This window comes from Rhagoletis zephyria, unplaced genomic scaffold (genome assembly GCF_001687245.7).
Source record: "Rhagoletis zephyria isolate East Lansing unplaced genomic scaffold, Rhagoletis_zephyria_1.1 Rzeph_scaffold_01071, whole genome shotgun sequence".
NCBI lineage: Eukaryota > Metazoa > Arthropoda > Insecta > Diptera > Tephritidae > Rhagoletis > Rhagoletis zephyria.
This window is the reverse complement of record NW_016158155.1, coordinates 52,345-79,324: the sequence shown is the minus strand read 5'-3', so window position 1 is coordinate 79,324 and position 26,980 is coordinate 52,345. Positions and strand designations below refer to the sequence as shown.

Genomic DNA, 26,980 nt, shown 5'->3' with positions numbered 1-26,980 from the left:
TTACGTTTCGATGACCTTGTAAACTGCTGGACACTTTTTCTAATTGTTTAACCGTTAAGTTAGAAGTAAAGTTATTGAAAATTTGAAATGAATTGAAATGGAATGAAATTGGGCGTACTGAAATTTTATATTTGTGGTTTTCGATATCCTCCGTCATATATAAGGCATTCATCAAGTAAATTTCATTTTTAGAAGAAGAAAACATTTTTTATCTGAGAAGTAATGGTTTTTATCTACCTTTTATTAAATAGTATATAGTGGTGCATAGATAATATTGAAAGTTTTGGTATAAATTAATTTGTATCAGTTTTTAGCCGTATTTTAAGAGATGCAACTTGGATGTTTAAGAGAAATGAAAAGAAAAGAAGAAAAAAAACTAAAATAAATACTGAATCACTTGTCTGTCGGACTATCGATAGGACCAAAAAACAATCGATAGTAGGGAAAAATAAAAAACATCGATACTATCGATAGTGCCATCGATAGTTTTGCACTTCTAGCGAGATGGTTGAAAAAAGGGTTGCAGAGAAGAAAAAAAGCTCACATCAAATTAATATTTACAAAGAAAATTTCTATTTTAATTTATGTATTCGTAACTTTTTAATAATTCTTTAATCTGAAAAGTATTCGTAAAATAAAAACAATTCGCTTAAATTTATCATCTGTTTTTTTAACGCTTAAGATTTACTTCTTGTCATCCACAACTAGTCTTGATTAATTAATGCATGAACTTTGACAGTACCTTAAAAATCAACCTTTCCAAAAAATCATTAAAAAAAAAAATAAAATCAGCCGGTGCCAGTCTAGTCGAGCTAAATAGAACAAATTAAATTTAATTAATATAATTTAATTAACACCTGCCTCTTGACACTTCGTGCCGTATAGCCCAGCGCTACGCACTTGTTCTCAGCAACACTCCACAAAACGAAGACGAAATGCTTGAGGATGCCGAGAATTTCGCGGATATTTTCCGCGGTGGTCTGCCATATCTGCTCATAGCGCTTCCAATTTTATTCATCTGCTCTGCTAATCCTGTACTGGCATCCAGCGAGTTTTCGGTGCAGCGCATGTCCCAGTTCGATGTGAATGGAGTAGCATTTGGTGAGTAGGCCACTTGCGGTGCTCCACAGTGTTGATTACAGATATTAGGTTATGTGCCATGTTTGAAGTGATATCAAGGCTTTTTGTAGATATGTATCTATGCTAACTTATCTTTCGTGTTTTATTCTGTAATGGACATACATACATACAAACATAGCTTAAGAAAATGCAATAAATGCTAATGCAGATTTTGAGGTTAGGAACTGCTGGTAGACCAAATTTTTCCACGTCCAGATGAGTTAACATTTCTCAAAGTGATACGAATTTTACGCTCCTTTAACGTCATGCATAGATTTGCAATTCATTCTCTCTTTTCTTTATTTTAGGATGCCGTGCATCTGCTTTGTCGCTAGAAGCGAAATCGCTCTATACTTGGAGCACGGGCAGGCACTGTGTGTTGGCCAAGTAAGTATTGATTTGAATTAAAGTAAATGCATATGATCCATCACTACAAAATATTTAGACTTCAAGATTTAACAATTGATCAGTTTCGCGAGATACGCCAAAAAGCGGGTGGCTTAGTTATACTGCTACCCAAGAATGTTAGCGCAATGACTTTTGAAGAGAAAGAGGTACGTATTAGAAATCAGTTAATACAGGCTTTTGATTAACTTGAATGCACTTCAATTTGTTTTCAGCATCTCATTTTGCTGGAACAAGCCATGCTGGCACAACCGAACTCAATACCTATTTACTTTTCGCCATACAATACTGAATTGGAACGCATTATTTCAGACGTCACTCGAACCAGCAGTAATAATGTTGAAGGCAAATCCCAGCGTAGTTCCGCTGCAGCAGAACTATTTGCTTCAATCTCAGCTAATGGATATCAGGTTATTGTGTCTGGTGCCAGTCACGCGGCTAGCAAGAATAGTAAAATTCCAATTATCCAAGGTGAACTGGCAGCAACTTCAAAACTATTAAAACAAGTTGAAGGCGGTAGTGAAGTCAACAGCAAATTGCCATTGATTATAGTGGCGGCGCATCTCAACACTTTTGGACTATATAATGTATTTACATAACTAATAAGTTAATGCACATTTTAGTTATTTAACTTAATTTTCCTTACTAAGGATTACCCACTAAACGCTGATGCCGCTGTGTTGCTTACACTGGCCGAAGTATTCAGCAAAATGCACAATACTCCAAATGCAGTTCCTAAGTATCGACTGCTGTTTTTACTCACCGAATCGGGTACACTTTTGAATTTCCAGGGCGTCAAGAAGTGGCTGGATGAGAATGTACAGCTGCAGGTAAAGTTATAAAGTGCATAAATATATTGTATTTACATAAATATGTGCGTTAATAACTGTAAATGAATCTATAAAAATTGCTGCCATGTGGACATAAGGAGGACCTGGTGTCCATTACGGGCACTTTGATTGCGGCCAAAAAAGCAAATAGCATTAAAGATGAGGTTTGACGTCGAATTGGATTTGACTACCTAAAATTCTATAATAGTTTAGAGCACAGTTTAGTGTAAATTTTGCTAGAAGTACTTGAAATGTAATTTTTGCAAATACACAATGTTTTGATAACCGCTACTAATATTTAATTTTACCACTGATCTTTGTTTTATAATTTTACTAATGCTTTGTAATTTTTTCACCTACAGAACGTTGATTTCGTATTATGTTTGGATACGATTACACAGCCATTGAATGCTGAAACAGGAAGTCTTTATATGCACGTTTCTAAACCACCCAAAGAAGGCACAGCAATGAACGATTTCTTCAAACTACTCAAAACTTTAGCCGCACTTTACGGCAATGTCGCAGTCGATGGTGTGCACAAGAAAATCAATTTAGCCGATATACAACTCGCCTGGGAGCATGAACGTTTTAGTATGAAACGATTGCCTGCCTTCACAATATCTGCGCTAAAATCGCCCAGAGAGCCCGTGCGTCCTACTATCTTCAAAGAGTCCGATGCTCAGATTATTGCGCAAACTCAGCAACATGCCAAAATAATTGCTGAATCATTGGCTCACTATGTCTATGGAATACAAGAGCCAAATGAAATTTTTGCCGGTGAATTGGTGAGTAGGAACATGTAATTCTTTTAGCTGAATAAATTTGAAATTTTTTAAATTTGCAGCAAATTAACAAAAACCTCATCAAATGCTACCTGCAGCTAAAATCCGCGCTACATAACAACGACCTGAAGAATGCTTTCGAAAAGTACCTAAAGAATGTGAAAATAATGTATGATAAACCTGATACACGCGATCCGGACTTTATGCTTTATGAGGGTCAAGAGGCCCGCCTTAACGTGTATCATGTAAAACCTGCCGTCTTCGATCTCTTTCTGACCATACTCATCTGCGCTTACCTCGCATCTGCGTACTTGTTCATACAATACTTCCCTACACTCTACGATACAGTTTGTAAAATGACCAAAGTGCAAACGCAACCGGCGCAAGCCAACCATACTAACAACACAAAGTCAAAAGTTTATTAATTAAATTTATGTGTGTGATCCAAAAGTTTGTGTCCACACGCGAATGTATAAAAAGGATATCGCAACCAAAAACGTTGCGAGTAGCATAGGAAAAGGTGTAACTTTGTAAAAAAAAGACTAGCGGATTCAAGTATGATAAGTACTAAAATCAGTAATTCATTTATATGTAGTTGAATACGTAATTTGAATATGAAAAGGTGAAAGGTTGTTATGTTCAATAAAGCGGTAAGGAATGCAAACTTAATTGATTTTGCTTGACAGAATGTTGCTGATGGTGAGAAACGCTAAATATCTACTTAAAACCTATAAAGGGAATTGTGCCATTGCTGCTGCCTGCAAATGTATACATACGTACTTACATACAAAAAACTTAAAAGACGCATATGCATTTCGAGAATCAGACATTCATACAAAGTATAGAGCACACATTTCCCATTCCAGCAAAGCATTTACTGCCCCTCTAAATACATATACATACATTCACACTGAACTGCGTTTATGCCAGCAATGACCTTACGCGTTGAAATACTATTGAGGGCAACGGTTACAGCAGACGTAGCAGCAAACTAAAAGCAATATTTATGAATAATACTTTAAAAAATAACAAAATAATTAAAGAATAACGGTAGCCAAATGTTTTTCACTTTGTTCTATTAAATTAGAAATCCTCTTTAAATAGCTTCAATTAGTAAATGGAAACTAGCGCCGCTAACGGTTAAAATGTTCTTACTTTTAAATTGATTACTTTAGAAAAAAGTAACTTAAAGACAAAATAAATAAAGTACGTATATGGAAAAAATTGATGTACGTGTTTATGTTATTAGGTTTGTTCGTCGAAAATCCAGCAAGAATTATCCAACACTCAAAATATCAGAGAGTAAGAAAAAGTTCTCTCAAATTCTCTCTCATGTTGAGAAACTTGCAAATTTCTGCACGAACGCAAATTTGCAGGAATTTGCAAGTTTCCCTGCCAGCTGGCGTCCACGGTTGCATTTCAAACATAAAAAATTTGTATAGAATTTTTAAAATTCTTTCGGATGGCCAAAAACAGGATATACATGTATATTTCTTGTTCTGACTTTCTTTAACATACATTTCAATTTCTTCATCGTACTAGCTGTCGGGTTTCTTAAATCGACTCTGGTTGCAATTGCATTCCTATTGCGAATACCATTTTTTTCAGCCGAATTAAGTTCAAATCATTGGAATTAACTAAATTAATTATATCAACAATTATTTGCTTCCTTTTTTCATAAAAAATCGCTCGTGTTTATAAATTTTTAAATTTAACGAACTAATTTATTCAAATTATTGTAGACAAAAATGCAACCATGCGCCACAACCACATGTTTTTCGTGTTTGCAAATTCTTGCTGGCAAAATTTTTTCCAGCAAGAATTTGCAACTTCTCTCCAAGAGAACTGTCACTTTGCTCTCACAATTTTTGAGTGTTGGATAATTTTTTGGTCTGCACGAACGCGATTTGGGCAAAAATCGTGATAATTCGTACAAATTCGTACAAATTTTTTGCTCGACGAACAAACCTATTGTTTGTTCGGGGTCTAATGGGTCGATTATGTATAACGCAACCTCAGTTGGGTTGCCGATGCGCAACGCCACTGAAATTAAAATATATATTTATTATGAATAGTTAAAGATAATGGAATTTTGAGGTACCAGCAAGCAAGACTTGTGTGAAAACCAGCTGCAGAACCAGTTGAAAAAATAAATTTTCTGAATCAAAATTTCCATAGAAATGCAGTTGCCATCCGTAATACTATTTCAGCCACTGGCAACGCAAATAAAGGGCTTGTTCGAGTTGCAATCACAACCGCAGTTATTTTATTGATAAAGAAAAGGATAAAGGCAAAGGTAAAAATAAAAACAAAAACAAAGATGCGTAGAGATAAATGCAAAATTTAAGATCAAGGTAAATTTAAAAATTTTACTAATATAAAGGCAAATGTGAAGGGGAATATGATGATAAAGACACATCTGTGGTCATTTGCAATAATCGCTTAAGTCGAAAAACCTGAATTCGAGAATAAAGCGAAGCGCACATTGGCGCGATTCTGTCGTTGCGAATCCGCAAGCCCAAAAATTACAACAATGCTACCCATACATTTTAATGCGCTAGCGCACACTTGCACGATTCCGTCGCTGCGAATTTTTCGAACATTCAATGTTCCTCTTTATTGACGCGTTCGAAACGCGGCTTGCAGCGTTTTGAAGGCGTCAAAGAAGAAGAAGAAAGGTGTCACAGCAATAAAGGCAAAGAAAAAAAAACGTGTAATGTACAAAAACTAATAAAAACGTTCGTAATAATAGTATTTTGTACGATTTGGGCACGCCGAGTGCGAAAATACACGAAATAAAGGGAAAATTGAGTGAATTGTACATCGGAAATCGACGCGAAAAAATCGCTCAAGTGTGCGCACGTTTGCGGATTCGAAGTTAACAGCCGAATTCGCAACGTATTCGCAACGATGGAATCGCGCTAATGTGCGCTTCGCTTAACGCTTAACAGATTTCGACTGTAATGTTGACCTTATGGGGAAACCAAAATATTTGCATCAATAACTTTTTAAATAGTGTAGTTAACGAGATGAGAGTTTCAAATACACATGGAATAGTAGTTGCAGAAAACGATAGCATAAATAACTCAATTCATTCATCGTCGACGATCGTCAGCGCATCAGTAACACGGCTGACGATGGCCGTATCGTCACTTTTACTAACGATGACGATATTCAACATAAAATTAAAATAAAGGTAATTATAAAGAAAATGATATAGTCACAGAGGTTCAACCTGGGAACTACTTCGGGATTTCGGGACTTATCGACATAATAATCGATATATTTATCGAGTTTGTAATCGATTGTTATCGATATTTCTATCGAGTTTGCAATCGATTTGGGTATCGATATTTTTATCGATTTTGTTATCTATAATGTTATCGACTTTGTCATCGTTATTTCTATCGAGTTTTTATCGATTTTATTATCGATATTTTGCCATTGCATGACTGTGACGTTGACATTGTATATATCCCTCTATCAACAGCAAATTTGATCTGTTTCTACGCACTTCTACGGTACCCTGCGCACATGTTCGTGGGTAACCGCGCCCTAACACTTATTTTTCCTTTTCCAGCGATTAGTGTCCGTGTCCCAATAGCAACGGAAAAAGATATGCAAATAACCCTTTCCCACTGAGAGGAGCACACATCTACAAAAAATAATCCCCTGTTCTGTTTTATGGGTTATTTTTTCTATTAAACAGTGACGGTTATTTTGGGACACTTTCAAAGTAGGAAAGGGATATTTTCGACCTCTGTGCACAACACAAGTTTGTCCTTGGCGACCTCAGTGGCTATTATTAAAAATGCATTCTTCGAAGCAAGCTTTATTATGTGTACATTAATATGAATTATTTGTGTATATGTACATTCATATCCCCTTAGTAAAGTCGTAGAGGTTTCTTAAGAGCGAAATACACCACACAAGCGGTTTGACAAACCAAGCGAAATTTCCCTTTGCTTCAAGCCATTTGTGCTGTGTATGGGGGTGTTTGAAGGTTTGACGGCGGTTTGTCAAACCTTCAAACACCCCCATACACAGCACAAATGGCTTGAAGCAAAGGGAAATTTCGCTTGGTTTGTCAAACCGCTTGTGTGGTGTATTTCGCTCTNCTATATTTTATGCCATTGAATAGTCCGGATTAGGTACATAAAAAAATAAATAATGATGATTTTGAGTTTTTACACCAAAATTTTGCAAAAAACAAAGCAAAAGACCAAGATCGTCTTAATATAATTAACAAAAAAATATAAAACATTATGTATACTCATTTGGAATACAGTAGATGCTCACAAATTAGAAATCTCAGAAATTCGAATCTTCCAGAAACTAGAATTAGCGTTAGTGAAACATTAAACGCTTTGAAATTAGAATTAAATGTTTTGTTTTGATTTGACCACAGGAAAACCCCTATTTATTTGTATTTTGTTTGAACAAAATAGAACTAAAAAGGGGTATCAGCAATTTATGTGTGTTACCCGCTTTTTTTAATTTAATGCAACCATATATGTATGTATTTTTAATTAAAAAAAAATACATGTTACATGTATTGCACTGGATTGTTAGGTTTTGTTTTTATTAAATTAAATGAAGTGAAAAAATAGTTTTATTGTAATTTTTTAAGTAAATTTAATCAATTTTCAATTATTATTCGAATAAAAAAACGTTCAGAAATTAGAATATATCAGAAATTATAATTACCTTAAAAGCAGAGTGGTTCTAATTTGCAGCGCCTACTGTACTAACAACGGCGTCGTATTGTTGTATGTCCTAAACTTTAAAAGCTTAAATAAATTTCTAGAAGACTAGAAACCACAAACATATATTTTTAACACGAAAATTCATATAACTTTTATGGTTCCTTGAAAGCCCTCTTAATATTTTTTAAGCTGTTTAAAGTTTACGACATACAACAATTAAATACTTACGACACCGTTGTGAATACCTCAATTGATATTTAAATAAAGCAAATATGCATACGAGCCAATACTGTCTATACGCCATCGCTATAAAATAAATATTCCTTTTTCTTTTGAGTATGTATGTTAAGCGAATACAATGCAATTTCCAGCAACTTAACATCTAAATGTACCAAAAATTCAATTTGTAACAAAACCAACTTTTATTTGAGTGAAATCGAAAAAAAAAATATTTAATAGAAAATAGATGCAGCGTATATAACAAGAAAATAGTGTGCTATAACAATTTTCGTTTTATTATTACAGTGCACACATACAAAATTATTTAGCACGTATGCTTCATATGGAAACAAAAGTGCAAATGGATGCGGCAATTTGCTTGAGGACACTACACTACTACAATTAAAGCTAATTACAAAAGAAAAACTGAACAAAAATACATTCGTATGTAGAAAAGAAATATTATATATGTAATAATTTCAATGCATATTTAGGCGGGCTCCAAGTTGCATGTTGCTTTGTATTTGTGCAATGTATCCGATTTGCATTTTATGCGTTGCAGATACGCATGAATCGAGCATACCGCGCATGATTAATTTTTATTATGCTTAAACTGAAACAAAACAGCAAAGTTGTTCTACTGACATTGTATATATTGTGTATATATTTCACATCAATACAAAACAACATGCAACTTGGAACTCGCCCTTTCTCTGTGAATGCACCGGGGTATTAATTAAATGCTTTTCGCAAACGCATTTCCACTACTTTTTAATGACCATTAAAATAGCAACGTCATTATCTAAATTAGTGATTTTATAACGGCAACCTGAAAGAAAGAAAATATTTTAATACATTTTTTTATAAAAGCGAAAATTTAAAAATAGTTATCCTTTTTTAAACTTACCGATGTTGATAGCAACCATATCGCCAATCCCAAATGTGCCATGTTCGCGCTCGGTGCCAATTTGAAATTTGCCCGCAAGTACAACAAAGTGCTGAAGAAGAAAGGAAAATAAGTATTTCAAAAAACTATTGAAAAACTCTTTCGGTTAAATTTAAAAATTCATGGAAGTAAAACTAAATCAACCGACTGTTTAACTTCATTGTTCGTTCCCACGCCAGTTGCGTCTACATAAAAAAAATTACGGATTTTCACTTCTGCCGATTCCTCAAAAACTATTTCGGGAATTTTAATATTGGTATAACAACAAATATAATTATTTGCAATTGATGTGGGAAATCTTTCATATATAGGAGTGGTGAAAAATCATACAGAAAAACTTATCAACTGTCACTTACCAAATGATATTTCTTAGTTCGCTTCAATGGTTTGCACTGCAACGGCTTAAAGCGTAAATAACCCAAACTAGTTATCTCTTCCGTATCGTAGAATGCATAATCAATACCATCTAAATCGGTAAAGTACAATCTGCCAGCGGTCGCTAATAAAATGATAGAATTTATTTTTGTTTGTATCAGCTACATATATTCAATGTATTTTACTTTATAAAACTTACAAGGTCGCATGTCCATGAAAACGTGGTCATGGTTATTTTCAGACTGCAGATGCGATACATTCTTAAGCCAAGTCAACAACTCATTATCGTTTGTAGTTTGACTCGAAGTTGAAGCTCGTATTGACGACGTAGGGCTCGATACATTTCTTGATGTTGTGGTTGGAGTGGTATCACTTAAGCGTCGCAAACGCACACGTAATTTCCGGTTTCTATTTCTGCTTATTGTCGCTGACGATGTGTCGTCGGTGGTGGTAGGCGTTTCCTGTCCAGATGTCTCATCACTTGAGTTGTTGGCTTTATTTTTTAGCTGGTCAAACATCTCATTGAGTTTATCCAAGGGCGGCGGTGGAGGCAAATAAACGCGGCTACACTCCAAGACGACAGATCGATTTGTGGTTCTCGCTTCGCTTGCAGCCTGGCTGCTCGTAGGCAGTTCAATAGGTTCAGGTAGTGCATCTGCTTCTGCTTGGAACTCTTTCTCTGTTTCGGTTACTTGTTGCTTATGTTTTTTGTTTTTTGCGCCTTCCGAATTTTTCCTCGGTCTAGCCTTTGGTTTCGGCACTACATGTGCGTTTGATTGCAACACATAGGTTGTACCTTTCCTTGGCCGGCATACCGTTTTCTTTGTGGATGTCTTTTCTTTAGTGCTGGCTGCCGGCACCTCACTAACACTCGTTGATTGTGCACCAGCTGCTGCCTTTTCTGCCGCGACAACGTCAACATGATATTCGCATACCGTTTCTATAATCGGCCGCAGCCCATTCACATCATTTTTCGAAATACAGCTTGCAAAGCTGGTCGTGCTAGATGTTGTATTTGTATCGCCCAGGTAACTAAAATTACGTTCTGGGTTGATTGCAGCTTTCTTATTGCCGCGACTGTTAGCTTTTGCAGTGGTTTTTCTAACCGTGCTTGAAGCGATTGGCCTGCTTATAGTATTAGCGGCTTCTGATAATCTAGACTTTTCTAATCTTTTCATTTTTGAAATGTAGCTCCTCCTTTCTATTGCTTCCACCAACTTTTGCAGAAAGGGAGGATCATTTCTTGGCACCAGTCCACGTTTTGATCGTCGTAATCCTAAGATCATTTAGTAATAAATTTTAATATTTTTGTACTTACAAAGATTTAAAACTCACCTTCAGGCTCATCCGAAGGCTGCGTATCGGTAGAATCAGTAGCACTACTGTCAGCCACCTCTAATGTTTCTGCCTTCTTTGCCTTTGTGCTGCTCCTTAGTTTGCGAGCAGCACGCGGTGCAGGCATTGTTGGTTTTTTGAATACTGCATCATCGTTTTTCGTTTGTTGTTGCGCCACTTGTATTTCATTGGTTGTTTTTGTCGGGCTTTTCTCAGCACTATTATCCAAAAACGGTGCAGGTGGCAATACACATTCTTGCATTGATGACGGCGCTATTGGTGGCGAAGCTGTCGTGATTGATTGAGCACGCCAAGAGTTTCGTGAAGCAACAAGTGGCGGTGGCGGCGATGGTACATGCAAGTGGTATATTGGCGAAATTACAGGTGGGGGCCGTATGGGTTCTAATAACGGTGGCGTTTGTGGATGATTCTCCTTCTCGGAAGGCACCTTTCCAGCATGCAAGTCTTCTTCAGATCCAGATTCCCCTTTGGTGTACAGCGAACGTTTAGACAGGTTTGATTGGCGACGTTTTTCAATTTTTTTCTGTATTGCAATATAACGTTTTTTTGTTTCAGTCTAAAAGATATTTAGTATATATGAATATTTTTTTAATATTTAATTGTTTACTAAAATAAAAAATTTCAAAACGATACAAATAAACATAAAATAAACATATGTATGCATGTAATATAATGAAGTGGTTTTCAAAGGTGTTGTGGAAAAATTCAGTGTGTTTTTATCAGCTTGCCAAACAAATTGTAAATTAAAGACATCATTTTTTTAAATAAATAAGTTGCACTATTTTTGTTAAGTAACCCGCATAGTTTTTTACAAGATCCTTGAAAATAACTTGGTAAACGGTTCCGACTTCTGAAATTTTCTACACCCCAAGCTATCACAGCAGGTATATAAAATTCTAGCAATTAAAAACACAGCTTCACAAAAGTACATTTCTGCTAGCTTTCTGTATTTATGTTTTTTTTTTTTACTTACCAATGGCACATCCTTCTTTTTACGAGATTTTTTCCCTTGTGATGAGCGATTGCCTCTTGGCGTCGGAGGGAGGAACGATACTTGTTCGCTGCTGTTATCATCTAAAAGAGACGAATTGCGTATAGTTCTCCGCGTCAATTGGAAGAAGGTTTGCTGTGTTGCGGTAGCATCATCATCCTTAAATGCTGCAGGTGCTGATGGTAATTCATTAAAAATCATGTCATCAGTGGTGACTCGTTCATATTCACTTCCGCTTTGAATTTGATCCGTCTGCTCAACCTCCAAACGTAATCCCTCCGCTTCCCCCAATAGTTCTCGACGCAAAATTTCCATTTGAATTTGCTCTTCAATTTGTAATTGCTCCTGCAATGTTTGCTTGTCACCAGCAGCAGATTTTCTTAAGCGTGATGGAGCTTTTAGCGCTTGACCCAGTGAGTTACGTTTGCGCAGGTCAAGTATTTCATGATTTGTAAGGCGTGCTAGGTGCGCCTTCAATTCGTCGGCAAACATCTCACCATTTTTTGGCGTGTTTGGTGGCTTATTCAATGGCCGTTTTAATCGTTTTTGTGTTTTATAAGGATCACAAGTAGCGTGTTGTAAATTGAGAGGATGCGCCGGTGGTGGTCCAGAGTCTCGATCTGTATCACTAGTAATCGAAGGAGACGCGAGCTTGGAGTACGCCAAACGACGCTTTGATGGGTTACGCTTGATTGTGCGTCGACTTCGTACGTCCGGCTTTGGCTTTTCGGAGGCAAGGTTAAGTGGACCACTTTGGCGTACACAACGCTTTTTGATAACTAAATAATCGAGCTCTTCGTCATCTTCGTCCTCAGTTATCAACGGGGATGTACGCATTTCAGTAGCTGAAAGCCTGGCTAATCTAGCCGTAGCTGATTCTTCAAGAGTATTTCTATTTGTACAGTTGAGGCGCCTAGATGTATGTACTGAACTAATTTTATTCTTGCTTGCCTTATTCACACTTGCCTCGTCTATATTTAGTGGTGTAAAATTTGCAAAACTTGTATGGGTGGAATGTGCCTTGCGCCCAGCTTCACTTTGAAAATGGGTTCCTAATGAGTTTTCGCTCATGACCAAAGGCAACTTTTTTTGCGAGGTAGTACGATTGTTGTCAGTAAATTTTGCTTGATTTATTGGTCGCATAGGGCTACGATGGTCTTTACGGCTATGCTCTTTTAATGGTTCCACACCTTCCTCAATGTGCACGCTATTCTGATTGGTCAACGTTTTGCGGGCTACAAAGCTGCTCGTTCGGTTATGTTTGCTATTTGAATTCATATTCCTTATTGATTCTGTTGCAATATTGGAATTTATAGTACGTGAGTTGATAAATGTCGGATGATTAACGAAAGTGTGCGGGTTTTTGGAAATGCTAGTGTTAAGCGTGGCTTCCATAATCGATTCAGAACCGGGAAGGTTTTCCGAGGCAATCGATTGTGAGTATGCGGCATGAGATTGTAAGGGAATACAGTGTTCCACAGTGTTACTTAGAATTTGCTGACGCGCCGGTTCATCATGTTGCTGACTACCACCTCCTGGCGCCGATTCCTTATTTTGGTTTTCAGGTTGTGCTGAAGCGTTATTAAATGTCTGATTCACTGGTATAACAATTTTTGGTGCCTGTACTAGTGAATTTCGCAAGTCTTGAAGTGCCTTTTGTACTTCTTGAAGCAACTCGTGAGTGGCTGGCGCATTACTTATATTTGAGCGATGATTTTCTGATGTGTTAGCTTGTGCTTGCTGTATTATTTCTTGAGTCCCTGGTAACACAGTGATATTTGAGCCAGCCTTAGTTACTGCCTCACTTTGCACTCGCGAATTTTCAATCTCGTTCAATTTTTTTAAGGTCTCTTCGAGTGCTGCCACCATATTTTTTGTAAGTGGCTGCTCATGTTGACTCAAATGTATATTAATTGATCGTTGTAGAGCCTCATTCACTGGGTCACCGACCATTTCAACCGATTGAACAATAGATGGTGTTTTAGTATGTCGCCCTGGAGTTCTTTGCAAGTTTTCTATTGGTGTGTGATGCATCGGTGTACTGCATATTTCAGGGGCCTTAAATAAAGAAATAGCTTTTATTTATGTGGCCATAAATTTATTTTAATATAAACTTACAAATTCTGTTGAGTTGAGTGTGCTTTCGAACTCTTTGAGAAGTGTACGCCTGCCGCTGTTACCCGTAGTAGATAACCGCTTTAGTACTTGACGTCGCAAGCGGTCTGCAGTGTTAACGCCACAACTACGAATCAAGTTTGTTAGTGGCGATCGCGGTGATTGCGGCATTACCGGCCGAAGATTGCGAGGTTGTGAATTCGAATTAGTAGTTGGACTATCACAGTTCCTTTGTGGTTCTATGACACATTGTAACGGTTGCAAAGTTGGCTCTGGATGTGGCGATGCAGGTCGTTCCGTTTGTTCAAACATTTCTGATTGTAACGCATTTTCAGAAACTGCGGGTAGTCTATTATTTTCCAGCTCTAGTTTTCGTGACGATAATTGAGAGTGATTTGGCTGTTGGTTTGGTAAATTTAGTGCAGGTTGACATGATGAACTGGGCGCTCGTGACTGTGTTCTTGGTATTTCTGGCGTTTGTATACTACAGCTATGCTCTATTACTCGAACAAAATTGCAATCTGCCGCCTGATTAATATTGCAAGTTTTTTCAGATTCTGTTGCAGCCGCCGTTTGAATTGTTTTTGATGCTGAAACGTAGTTCTCCGTTACATGCCCGATTGGCAAATCTATTGGATCTCCTTCAATTTTTTCTTTACTAATTTTATGCTCTATATTCGAATGCTGCGTTTTCTCATTTTCACCAGATGATGCCGTGGGAGGTGATGGTGGCGAACTTACCCGTTTTATACGCACATTTAAGCTAAAATGCTCAGGCTCACTATCGAATATTCTCACACGACCAGGACGTACGGTCCCACCCTTTTTCTGCAAAAACTGCGCCAAACGATGACCATCAGTATCGTCAAGAAATTCAGAAAACTCGCTTAATCTGAAGCGATCAGCAGCCCTGTATTGAGAACACATTGTAATACTTTAATTAATAATACGTAATGTTTCCACGTATGTGTATATAATCAATTAACTTTTCTAAAATGGGTCCTGTGACCACATAATGCACAAATGCACAATCTACACACAATTGTGTATGGATATGTATGCTTGCATATGCCAGCTACACAGCTTTAACACTTGATAAATACAAGGTTAAAAACACAATATTTATTGCAAGCACTTGGATTTTCGTTGAACTTACATTTTCTCTAATCAATATACATATAGAATGTTACAGAATTCACTTTATTTGTGATGGTAAAAAATTACTGAATTTTCCTCGACGCTTGCGTTTTGCCTTCTTTGACAGCCGTTATTACGCCATTTTTTAAAACTATCGTTGATGCCAGATGGACAAAGTGTCAACAAACAAGGAGATATCAGCTATCAACATAACCTGAACATTGCACGAACAAGCACTAGCATTTATTGACGTGATTCTAGTATCACGATTTTTATTGACGGTTTAGCATACGATATTGATGGATCGTGATCCATATCACAAAAAAAAATTAAATCTGGATCGCGGATCGCAATACTGTCAATAAATTTCTTGTACTCTCATAATGCGAACTTCAAAAACAGATTCGCTCTCGGCGCTTAAAACCTATCAAAATATTTTGAACATGTAGCATTCGTTCGCGATATCAATATGGTACGCGATCCAAATATCGTGATAATTGCTGATCGTGTGACAGAGCCCTACAAGTTTCAATACACATACTCGTTTACTAAAACTGGATTTACATGAGATTCAACATTGCCTAAGAAAAATCGCACGTACAAATAGTGATTCAAAAATCGCTTGCCTCAAAATAGACAGCAGGTCAACTTTTGCAGGCGATTATCGCCTGTCAAAAAATTGTCTATGAATTCCACCATATTGACTGCCTTACGTGAAACAGTGTTACTTCTTTAACTATTCTTTGCCCATCAATATAGTTGAATGTTTTTTATTTTTTTTCAGTATCCACACTTTGTTTTTTTAAAAAGGTATTTTATCTTATTTTATTTCATTTCATAACGAATATACTATCAAAAAGCAAATTTTGTTAAGGAGAAAATGTGAAATTTTATATTTTTCCCCCATATGGGGATTCATTTCTTCCCGTTTTTCTTCTCATTCTACTGAACTACGGCAGTGCCAAATCGAGCTGTCACAACTGATACCACCTTGTATTATTGCTTCATGTATGAATACTGCGAACAGTGAGAGAAAGAGAATAAATGATAAACTTCAGAACGTTCTAGAGTTGCCATGAGTGCCACTACAGCGAAGTGAGTTAGTTGAAAGTTAGCTAGCTACAGTCAAGCTGATGCCACATAAAACTTTTGCTTCGCTTTACGTGACAGATTCGCTTTGACAGATAAGATGAATTGTATGAAAATGCACAAAGCATGCCAACTCCCATCTTTTTGCGCGCTTTGACAATCAGCCAGTTTAATATTTATTTTGTTTCGTCCAAATTCGAGTTTTCATGCAGAAACATAAAACTTAATTGCTGATAATTTTAAAGCAAAATATATGAAATCCACAGCAACTTTGACTAGTAAAAAAGCGGTACAAAATTGTTTTCTCTGGCAAAGTTATAAATGTCATGCATAGCTACAAAGTTTTACAGATGGCATCAGCTTCAGTCAGAAGCGAATCAGCAAGCTACAAGCATGATGCACTAATACAAGGTGGTATTATTGCATCATGAGCTACAAGTGAGTTGTGAAACAGAGATAAATTGTGATATCGAGTTTTGTAAAGTGTTTTAATTGCCTTAACAAGTACTATTAATTGTTCTTCTTCTTTTTATTTGGCGCTGTAACCGCCTAAGCGATTTTGGCCGAGTTCAGCAAAGCACGCCAGTCATTTCTCTTCTNAAAGCTTAACTATTAATTGTTGTTATTGCATAAAACAGTATTGTAAAGTGTTTGTTGTACAATAAAGTTAATTGTACTGTAATTTGGTTATCGTCATGATCCAACTACACAAGATCTGACAAGAAGAAGCAAAAGAAAAAAGTAATTTTCTGGCTGACGTTTGTAATTTCGGCGCCATGCCATTTTCTGTGGAAAGAAAACAAAGAATATGAAGACGAAGCATTAAGAAAAAAATGCAAGCAATTTTNTATCGTCATGATCCAACTACACAAGATCTGACAAGAAGAAGCAAAAGAAAAAAGTAATTTTCTGGCTGACGTTTGTAATTTCGGCGCCATGCCATTTTCTGTGGAAAGAAAACAAAGAATATGAAGACGAAGCATTAAGAAAAAAATGCAAGCAATTTTGTAGCACATGTTTGTGCTAACCAATTTATTATATTTGTACGTATTTTTGCATCCAATCACCGCGCACTTCATTTGAATTACATTTGCACAAAAAATTTATTGAAAATCGCTTAAAAATCACTGAAATAAACCAGCGACAAAATACACATAAAGAAAGAAGCAAAACAGAAATAGCAAACCTCAGAACTACGAACGTCACACACTTTTTTCTCAATTGCTATTACAAATGGCTGCTTCTCAACCGGTCAGATCTGTTCTAATTGGTTCATTGGTTATCGTGGTTAAATAAATCCCGTAGGATAAACTTTTGAAGATGGCAAAAATTCAAGAGCTGAAACTCAAACAGGAGTTGGAGAAGCGAAATTAGCAACCTCAGCTGCGAGAGGCTATGGAAAAGGAAGGCTTCGACGTTGACAAATACGAATTCCATCGCAAGGACGATGCGACATCCACGAAGGACGAACAGATGGATGAGGCTGCTTGTTCGTCGAAGGATGCGCAGCAGACATCTGAGAAGGTTGAACAACAGCAAAAGGTTCCTAGTCCATCAACAGTTATGGGCATGCACACGTTATTAGCTGCCATGTCGCAGATGTCTTTGCAGATTTCATCACAGCTGCAAGTGCAGGAAACACGCATGTTGTCTCAGCTATAAGCACAGATCACACAGCTTCGGCAGGATTTAGTCAAAGATAATGTGGAACTCAAAGAGAGGCAGAATAAAATCGAGGAGCGGCAAGACAAAATCTAAGAGCCAATTAAAAATAAAGTTGAGGCTAAAGTAAAAGAGTTTCAAGGTCGCCTCCGAGATTTTCAGTTCAATCGTCCAGCCACTTCGACGAACGCTCTCAAAGTAAAAACTCCGTCCTATGACGGGTCCAAGTCTTCAAGCTCCAGTTCGAGAAGACAGCTACAGCAAATCATTGGAGCATGGAGGACAAATCCGCTGCATTGTTCGTTGCATTAAAAGGACCTGCAGCGGAAATCTTGCAGACTATTCCTGACTGTGAAAGGAACAGTTACGATGCATCAATGGGTGCAGTGGAAAGACGTTATCGTAGCGAGCTTGGGAGACAGATCTACTTAGATGGAGTTGTACAATCGCTGCCAAAAATTCAACGAGACTCTACAGGAATTCGCCTCAGAAATCGATAGGTTGGCCCACTTGGCAATTGGGGACGCATCTGATGAGCACCTCGAAAGGGTAAAAATTCAGACGTTCATCAACGGAATAAGGGACATGTATACCAAGCGGGAGACGTATGCGTATCCAAAGCAAATATTTGCTGAAACCCTCTAGTAAGCCCAGACGCGTGAAACGGCAGCAATACTAAGTAGACCAACTACAAAGCCCATCGAGTGGAAGTGGGCACCCCGGTCGAGACAAATGAAATGCTGAAGAAGATAACCAAGCTGCCGGGCGAGAAAAAAAAATGGCTCTGGAAAATGTTTTAAATGTGGGAAGCCAGGCACTTCGCCCGCGCTTGCAGAACAAGTTCCAGTGGGCTCAACAATTCAGCAGAACGCAAACGCAGGGTTGAAGGAGCAGGAAGGGCCGCGTTCTGGCTTTAGCCGTTGAAGGGCCCATAATCTCAGTGTCACAAATTGGCCGGAAAGCGAGCAGTCTCACTGTTGGTGGATGTATGAATGGGCAGGAGCGAGTGATAGCAGTGTATACTGGAGCATCACATTCCATTATTCGACCTGAGGTGGCTACTCATTATGTGAAGCCGCTACTTGGAGCAAAGCTGTAGACTGCAACTGGTGACCGCACCCAAGTGTTAGGAGAAGTGCTATGTGGGGTAATAATCGACGGTGTGGCCTCGTACACCAAGTTTGTAGTGGTAGACATTGTGAATGAAGTCATCATCGGCCTGGACTTCCTACTTGGCTAAGGCGTGAAGATTGACCTCCATAGAATGATCTTCACATATCGTGACAGGAAAGTGCCACTTAAGGTTGGTTGCGACAACCAGTACTGCAGCAGACGGTTGGTTTTAGGGGAAGTGCCGAAGATTCCACCAGCAACGGAAGCGGTTAGTTGGGCAGATGTTGGCAGTGATGGAGAAGGAGTTGTTCCAAAAGGAGAAGGAAGCGGTTCAGCTGTTGAGGAAAAACGTACCTGTTCCGCCAACCCAGATAAATGTGGAAGTCGCCACAAGGAAGTGATCAGTCTCGATTGGAGGCACACTTATGTCAAAGAAGATCCGCTGTGATACCGTTTTCCTAGCAATATAACCAGCTAGCTTTTGAGGTCGCAGATTTTCCTCGACCATAGGTCTGAACAGTCGAAAATATCACACAGCTGAGACAGTAGTCGTTCGCCGGAAAGCCCATTTTGCAGACGTGAATTTCCATAAGGCAGTGGCTCGTAATGACTTATGTCGCCAGATGGCATTGGTAGCGTTCTAATTTTAGAAGTGCATGGGTTCTGTTGTTATACTAAATAAAATATCCATATGACGTGTGTAGCTATTTCGTTTTATCGGGTACCTCCATTTATTCGAAACATTTAACCCGTCTGCAATCCTGTCCGCCTAAAGTAGGGATCCTTTGTACTATTCGTTGTTTTATGCCCCATTTCCTACCAATAGTAGACATGCAGACGTACATAGGGGGCACTGGGGACTTTACTAGTTCTATCTTCGAAGTTCCGAAAACAAAAACAACAGGAAAACTGAACAAGATAAAAAAACAGGAACACGAAGACGAATACGAGAACGAAAACTCTGACGAATACGGAACCAAATATGAAAACGAATACGAAGACGAATACTAAGTCGAATTCCAAGCTGAATCCGAGGACGAATATGAAAAGGTATTCAGCAAGGAATACCAAGAAAAATACGAAAATGAAAACGAACACAAGACGACTATGAATGAGAATACAAATAAGACGGCAATAACCAACATGAAGTCTGGAAAAAGAGGTCGAATACCAAGACGAATGTGATGTTGAAAGCGATGATAAAACTGAAGACGGAAAAAACAGGACTACAAAGACCAAGACGAATAGGAAGGCGAATTTAGGGAAAAATGCGAGGACGGAACGGAACGAAGACGAATACGGATTAAAATACGAAGTCGAATTCGAAGTCGAATAGGAATACGAAGACTAATTTGAATGCGAATACGCAGTTAAATATGATGACGAATAAAAGACGACAACGAAGAAGAATACGAATAATCATCGAATACGAAGACGAATACACGAAGTTGAATAACTACGAATACGCAGACGTAGGCGAATATGAAGGTCAACTCGAATACAAAGATGAATACAAAGTCGAATATGAACGTAAATACTAAGACGAATATGAATACGAATACGAAAGTAAAGTCGATAAAGAGTAGGAACGCGAAAACTTAGACAAAACGAATACGTAAATGAAGTTGAAGACAAATGTGAAAACGAACACGAAGCCGAAGCTGAATACGAAGTCGAACACGAATACTAATACCGAAACTTAAGGTAATACTAAGAGTAGATAATGCAAATTTCTGAAATACGAAAGAGATTTCAAAGCGCTATACCGCTCACTATAATTCTGCTAAGTTTAAATATGATGACGAATACAAGACGACAACGAAGAAGAATACGAATAATCACCGAATACGAAGACGAATACACGGAGTTGAATAATTACGAATATGAAGGTGATGCGCACTCTGGGCAACGTGAGCAACCCATGTGCAAGAAGCGGTAACCAATAGGAGTGGAGCCTTGGATCACCGCAGAAAGAGAGGGAGCTTCGGTGGGGCCACTCCGGCCTATTCGGTTTAAGGGCTCACTGAAGTCTGCAGCGTCTGTTCCCCAGTAGGTGCGACTGCAAGCGGGTGTCTGCATGGAGCAAGCGGCTCGCTATATAAAAATATATTTGGTTGCGAAATCCCCCCCGAACCAGCAATGGGTTGTGTCTTGGGTTCGGGACCCGCCACGTAANATGGAGCAAGCGGCTCGCTATATAAAAATATATTTGGTTGCGAAATCACCCCCGAACCAGCAATGGGTTGTGTCTTGGGTTCGGGACCCGCCACGTAATAACCACTTCCAGTGAAGCAGCATGATGACGACCACGGCAGACGTTTAAAGGACTACGATTTGAGGGCATGCACCTGGAATGTCCGGTGCCTCTGCCCGGCTGGTTGATGTCCTCGTAAGGACAAAAGATGACATCACCGCCATCCAAGAAATGCGTGGGACGGGGCAAGGCAAGCTATGCCTGGGGCCTTGCGACGTATACTACAGCTGCCATGTAAAGGAGCGCAAATTCGGCTGGATTTGTGGTGGGAGAGAGACTCCGTCGCCGAATACTGTCGTTCACCCCTATCTTTGTTGCAGCCAAGATACGCACCCGCCTCTGTGCAGCAAAAAATGTGCGCCCAAATATGCAAGGAAAGCTTAACGTCAAAAAGCTGCAATCACAACAGACAGCCAGCGCTTTCGCTACTCGACTCTCACACCTGATTTCAGAGACCACTCTTCAACAAACCAACATATGAGAGCAGTGGAACAACATTTTCCGCTCATTAAGTACCGCTGCCGAAGAAGTCGTCGGATTTCAGCGAGCCCGAAAAAACAACTGGTACGATGAGGAGTGTCAGGAACCTGCAGAGAAAAAAGATGTCGCCTACAGGGCCACGCTGCGATCAGGCGCAACGCACGCTATGTGGGACTGCTACAGGGGCCTGAATAGCGAAGTGAGACGTATTTGCCGCAATAAGAAGAGAGAGGCTGAAATACGTGAGTGCGAAGAGCTTGAAAATCTGGCCGACAGGAAGAATGCCCGAAAATTTTACCAGAGAGTTAGGCGACTTACGGAAGGTTTAAAGACCAAGGCGTACTCCTGTAAGAACAAGAATGGAGATCTAGTCACCGATGTTCACAGCGTACTTAAATTATGGAGGGAACACTTTTCCGCCCTACTAAATGGTAGCAGCACGGAAAGTTGTGGAGAAGAAGAACCCGAGCCCGCAGTCGATGATGACGGAGTCGACGTTCCACCGCCTGACTATGACGAGGTACGAATAGCAATAATGCGGCTGAAAACAACAAAGCTGCTGGATTTGACAGTCTGCCAGCTGAGCTATTCGATTATGCCGGTGAGGAGTTGAAGAGGTGCATGCATCAACTCTTGGTCAGAATATGGTCAGATGAACGCATGCCCGACGACTGGAATTTAAGTGTGCTCTGCCCAATCCAGAAGAAAGGTTGCCACGCCATTCACGACCTGGCAAATCCACCATAGACCAGATATTCACAATACGCGTGGAAAATACCTGCGAGAAAAGGATCGACACTCATCACCTATTTGTCGACTTTAAAGCCGCTTTTGACAGCACTAAAAGGAGTTGCCTATACGCCGCTATGTCTGAATTTGGCATCCCCTCAAAACTCATACGGCTGTGTAAAATGACGTTGAGCAATACCACCAGCTCCGTCAGAATTGGAAAAGACCTCTCCAAGCCGTTCGCGACCAAACGGGGATTCAGACAGGGCGACTCCCTTTCATGTGACTTCTTTAATCTGATGTTGGAGAAGATAATAAGAGCTGCAGAACTGAACCGCTCAGGAACAATTTACTACAAGAGCGTGCAATTGCTGGCTTATGCCGATGACATCGACATCATCGGTAACAAAAACCGCGAAGTCTGTTCTGCCTTTTCCAAGTTGGATAGGGAAGCAAAGCGCATGGGTCTGGTGGTAAACGAGGACAAGACGAAGTATCTCCTGTCATCAAACAAACAGTCAGCACATTCGCGCCTTGGCACCCACGTCACTGTTGACAGTTACAATTTCGAGAAAGTAGAGAATTTCGTTTACTTGGGAACCAGCATTTAATAAGATAATAATGTCAGCATTGAAATCCAACGCAGAATGACTCTTGCCAACAAGTGCTACTTTGGACTGAGTAGGCAATTCAGGAGTAAAGTCCTCTCTCGACGTACGAAAACCACGCTCTATAAGTCACTCATCATGCCCGTGCTGGTATATGGCGAAGAAGCATGGACAATGGCAACATCCGATGAGGCGGCTCTTGGAGTGTTCGAGGGAAAGATTTTGAGGAAGATTTACGGGCCTTTACGCGTTGGCGACGGCGAGTACCGCAGACGATTAAACGGTGGGCTGTATGAGCTTTACAACGACATGGACATAATGCAGCGAATTAAAATACAGCGGCTCCGCTGACTTGGTCATGTTATTCAAATGGACACCGACGCTTCTGCTCTGAAAGTATTCAACTCGGAACCCGCTGGTGGTAGCAGAGGAAGAGAGAAGCCCCCACTGCGATGGAAAGATCAGGTGGAGAAGGACTTGGCTTCAATTGGCGCTTCCAATTGGCATAGAAGAGAAGCGACTGGCGTGCTTTGCTGAACTCGGCCAAAATCACTTAGGCGGTTACATCGCCAATTAAGAAGAAGAAAAAGAAGCTGATTTCAGTATACATTTTTTCTGTTACTTTCTTCTGAATGCTCAATACGAGTACTCTATTAAAAATTTCTTATCAATGAATAGTTAATTAATTTTCCGCTAGAAATACAAGAAATAGTTACTTGCTCTCAGTCTATCTTATCGCTCTGATCTTTGTGAATATACATACGAACATATGTGGGTGCACATACATACATACATACAGATTCGTACAACTGTGCTCTATTTCTGAATGAAAGCGATCGGCTGCGAAATGTGTTTACGAATATTGGAAGTGATTCAAGCTCAAGGTTCTCTGGGTAAATTTTTACACCCGACGACTGCTCACGTTTCTTTGTACTAACTATATTGGGTCTGTTATTCATTGTTTGTGTCACGTTTAAACGCCGGATGTTTCCTGAGTGCTGTCGATCCATGTCGTCGCCACAACTCAACCCATTGTTAGTCACACAGACTGTGGAGAAACGCTTACGAAACGTTCGTGTGCATTTTTAATGTCGATCAAAGCGTTGAAAGCGTTGTGTCGATGCATAAATTCAATCAGATATCAATAATCAACTGCACTTTCACTGCTGGACCGATGGAAATTTATGCGTCTGTCGTTTCATTAGTATCATACATACATATTTTGCAAACGCAACATTGTAGCAACCCAATTTGCCACAAGGCGAAGACGACGTCGCTCTGGGGAAGTCGTTTGGGTGAACTCGAAACGAATCCGTTTTTCATCGAACCCACAAGTTTTTTGATGAACCTTCGGTCTGGGTTGGACAAGTTCCACGCCTACATTATTATATATCTCTAAGTCCTTATAAATAAAAGTCATTCATTTGGATAGTAAACCGTTTTTATTATGACAATATGGAATCCACAATGTACACTTGTACTCAGAAAACTAAGACACCGACATCTTTTTTTCAGTATTCATAATATTCTTCATATTCAATTTTTTTTTATTAAATTGGGTATAAAACTGTACTTTTACTTCATACTTTCTATAAGTTTTGAGCATCGTTCTGCAGTTCGCTAGTATATCGTTTTTGCGGGCTGCATGGGAGTCGTTTTTGCGATCCGTCGGCAAACTGTGCTTTTTATCGGACGGCGAGTTCGCCGGCTAGTCGTTTGCGACAGCCGCGGGCAAACAAACCGTTCACCAAAACGAGTCGGAAATTTAATTTAGTTTAAGCCATTTAATTAATTTAATATTTTTCTAGTTTTTTTTAAATGAATGCTCTGCACCTACCTGGCCACGCCCGTGGTTACACTTTTTTACTTCAAATGGCAAAGTATATGATAAACAAGTAATGTTTAAGCAACAAAACAAAGCCGACTTCAATTCTCATATAAAAATTTAAGATTATCGTTAATATCTTCATAATCCAATGAGCGAATCTAAATCAAATTAGTATGAGACCAACTCTGAGGTACCACCTTTCCTAAAAAAAAAGTTATGCGGTAGCATACATAAAAAAAATATTCCGACAAATTGATAACCTTCTCCTTTCTTTGAAGTCGGTTAAAAATGAATACCTGGAAAAAGGAGTACAAAAGAAGTACAAATCTAAAAAAGGAGTACATTTCCATATTTTTTTTTGTAGTACATTGCAATAAAAAGCAGTACGTTTACTCCCAAAAGCAGTACGTCTGGCAACCCTAATTACTAAAGGCATACTTCAAACTTTAATAGTATGCTAAGACTTTTCGGATTAAAAAAAAATGTCTTTCAATTTATCAAGCGTGAAAGCTCTTTTTTTACTTCACCTGTTTATTGCGCCATGACAGAGTCCGACATGAAAATTTTCTCCGAGATAAGGTTAGCCATTTCTAACAGATTTTGGGTCACTAAATTTGTAAAAATGAAAGCTTATGTATATATTTGAATTTTAAGAAAATAAGGCCTATTGCAAAATCGGCTAAAATGACAATTTTTTTTTTTGCAAAACGGCTAACAAATCTGCTGTCGGCTAAACCAAATTTTCTCCGGCTGTTTGCTTTCGTAACCGTATAAATATAATGGCAACACTGATCTTCATACAATTATTCATGTATGTATGCATGTACTTAGTCACATGTGCATGTTACCATTCGAAAAGTTCGTTGCGGTGTCTTTAGAATTTTTCCTACTCATTAATTGCAATTAATTGGCTTTTCTTTTACATGGCAGTACTGCTGGTGCATTTGTTGTATGTATGTATGGGTATTAGTTTCAGAGCGTGAAAATTTGCCATTCGACCTACAATCGTCGCCACAGCCTAATAAGCAAATATGTACAAAGCAACTGGGTACATATTTCAGGTTGTGAAATTCCAGCAGTCACGTGGTTGAGACTTGTGACTTCAACATTGCCGTGGCCACACTATTATCACCACAGCCGCTGTATTTTGGTAGTTTGGTTGATATCACCAGCCAGCTACTTATTTATTTTTCATATTTATGTATGTTATTATGTGCATATGTATGTATGTACGCATGCAATGCATTTTATATGTTCCACAGTGTTTGCTTGCCTTCAGATTGCAATTCCGTTGCAATTAGGTTTGTTCCACACGCTCTCCGGGCTGTTTCGGTAATTAGAGCGTAAAAATAAGTTACTTTCTCACAAGTGTCAAAAATGTGTCAACCCGTGCCAAGAGTGCCCAGAGCGTGAGAAACGCAAAAAACTACATTCCTGCCCGGAATCAACAAATCAGTTCTAAACAATGATTTTATGTGTATTTATTTTAAATAGCTAATAAAATTAGCAAATACCTACATTTCTGAACCTTTAGTGCTATTTTCCATTTTATTTTTTATAAAATTATCGGATGTAAACAAACAACAGCTGTTATTTCAAATTCACTTCTTGGACATTTCTGCCCGGAAAAAAAGTCCGGGCTGTTTCGGGCGCGAACAAGAAGACATTTACGATCCAAAAGTGGAAGGTATTCGCTCTCTATTACCCATTTTTCTAGCATGAGGAACGCTTTCTGGACTGTTTTGGGTACCCGCGGGCTCGTGTGAAACAAACCTATTACGATTGTATTTTATTATTGTTTTGCTTTGTCTTTGATTTGAATTAACCAAATTCTTGCAACCTACATACAAACATACATATGTTCATATTTCTGTGGTCATAAGCAATAACCGCCTAAGTCGTAAAAGCTGTATTCGAGAAAACCCGTTTTAAACAGTTGGATTGTAATGTTAACCTTATGGGGAAACTGAAAATATGTTCGTCTTTAACTTTTTAAATAGCCTAGATGGCGAGATGGGGATTTCACATACACATGGACTAGTGGTTGCAGAATACGATAGAATATATAACTCAATGCTTTCTTAAGTCGACTTAGGCGGTTATTGCTTATGACCACAGATTTATCTACCAGGTAGATTCTACACATACATACGCGACATCAGTGGCAGGGTAGGCAGCAGCGTCAAGAACACATGAACAGCAGCGGTGAGTTTATTGATCTCACTTTTGTGTGTTT

General features: G+C 38.8%; 2 protein-coding genes across 3 annotated transcripts; one reads left to right on the top strand and one right to left on the bottom strand.

Annotated features, from left to right (window-relative positions):
- The first annotated feature begins 694 nt into the window (after nt 1–694).
- On the top strand, nt 695–4,362 carry LOC108362691 (nicalin). 2 transcript variants are annotated; one of them, XM_017615780.1, is made up of 8 exons: nt 695–1,101; nt 1,428–1,506; nt 1,565–1,673; nt 1,740–2,111; nt 2,175–2,354; nt 2,453–2,518; nt 2,717–3,139; nt 3,199–4,362. In XM_017615780.1, exons 1-8 carry the CDS (start codon nt 936–938, stop codon nt 3,559–3,561), a joined length of 1,758 nt encoding a protein of 585 aa, XP_017471269.1. In that variant the 5' UTR covers nt 695–935; the 3' UTR covers nt 3,562–4,362. The 2 variants fall into 2 exon arrangements, with proteins under 2 accessions (XP_017471269.1, XP_017471270.1); XM_017615781.1 differs by lacking the exon at nt 2,453–2,518 and having other exon boundaries at nt 701–1,101.
- Nucleotides 4,363–7,261: 2,899 nt separating this feature from the next.
- Nucleotides 7,262–15,115, bottom strand: Cenp-C (Centromeric protein-C). The gene is made up of 8 exons (XM_017615779.1): nt 15,001–15,115; nt 13,848–14,754; nt 11,712–13,787; nt 10,718–11,294; nt 9,582–10,658; nt 9,364–9,506; nt 8,969–9,059; nt 7,262–8,890 (listed from the first exon to the last, which is right to left on the bottom strand). Coding segments are annotated over exons 1-8 (4,938 nt in total). The 5' UTR covers nt 15,003–15,115; the 3' UTR covers nt 7,262–8,825.
- Between the last annotated feature and the right edge of the window lie 11,865 nt (nt 15,116–26,980).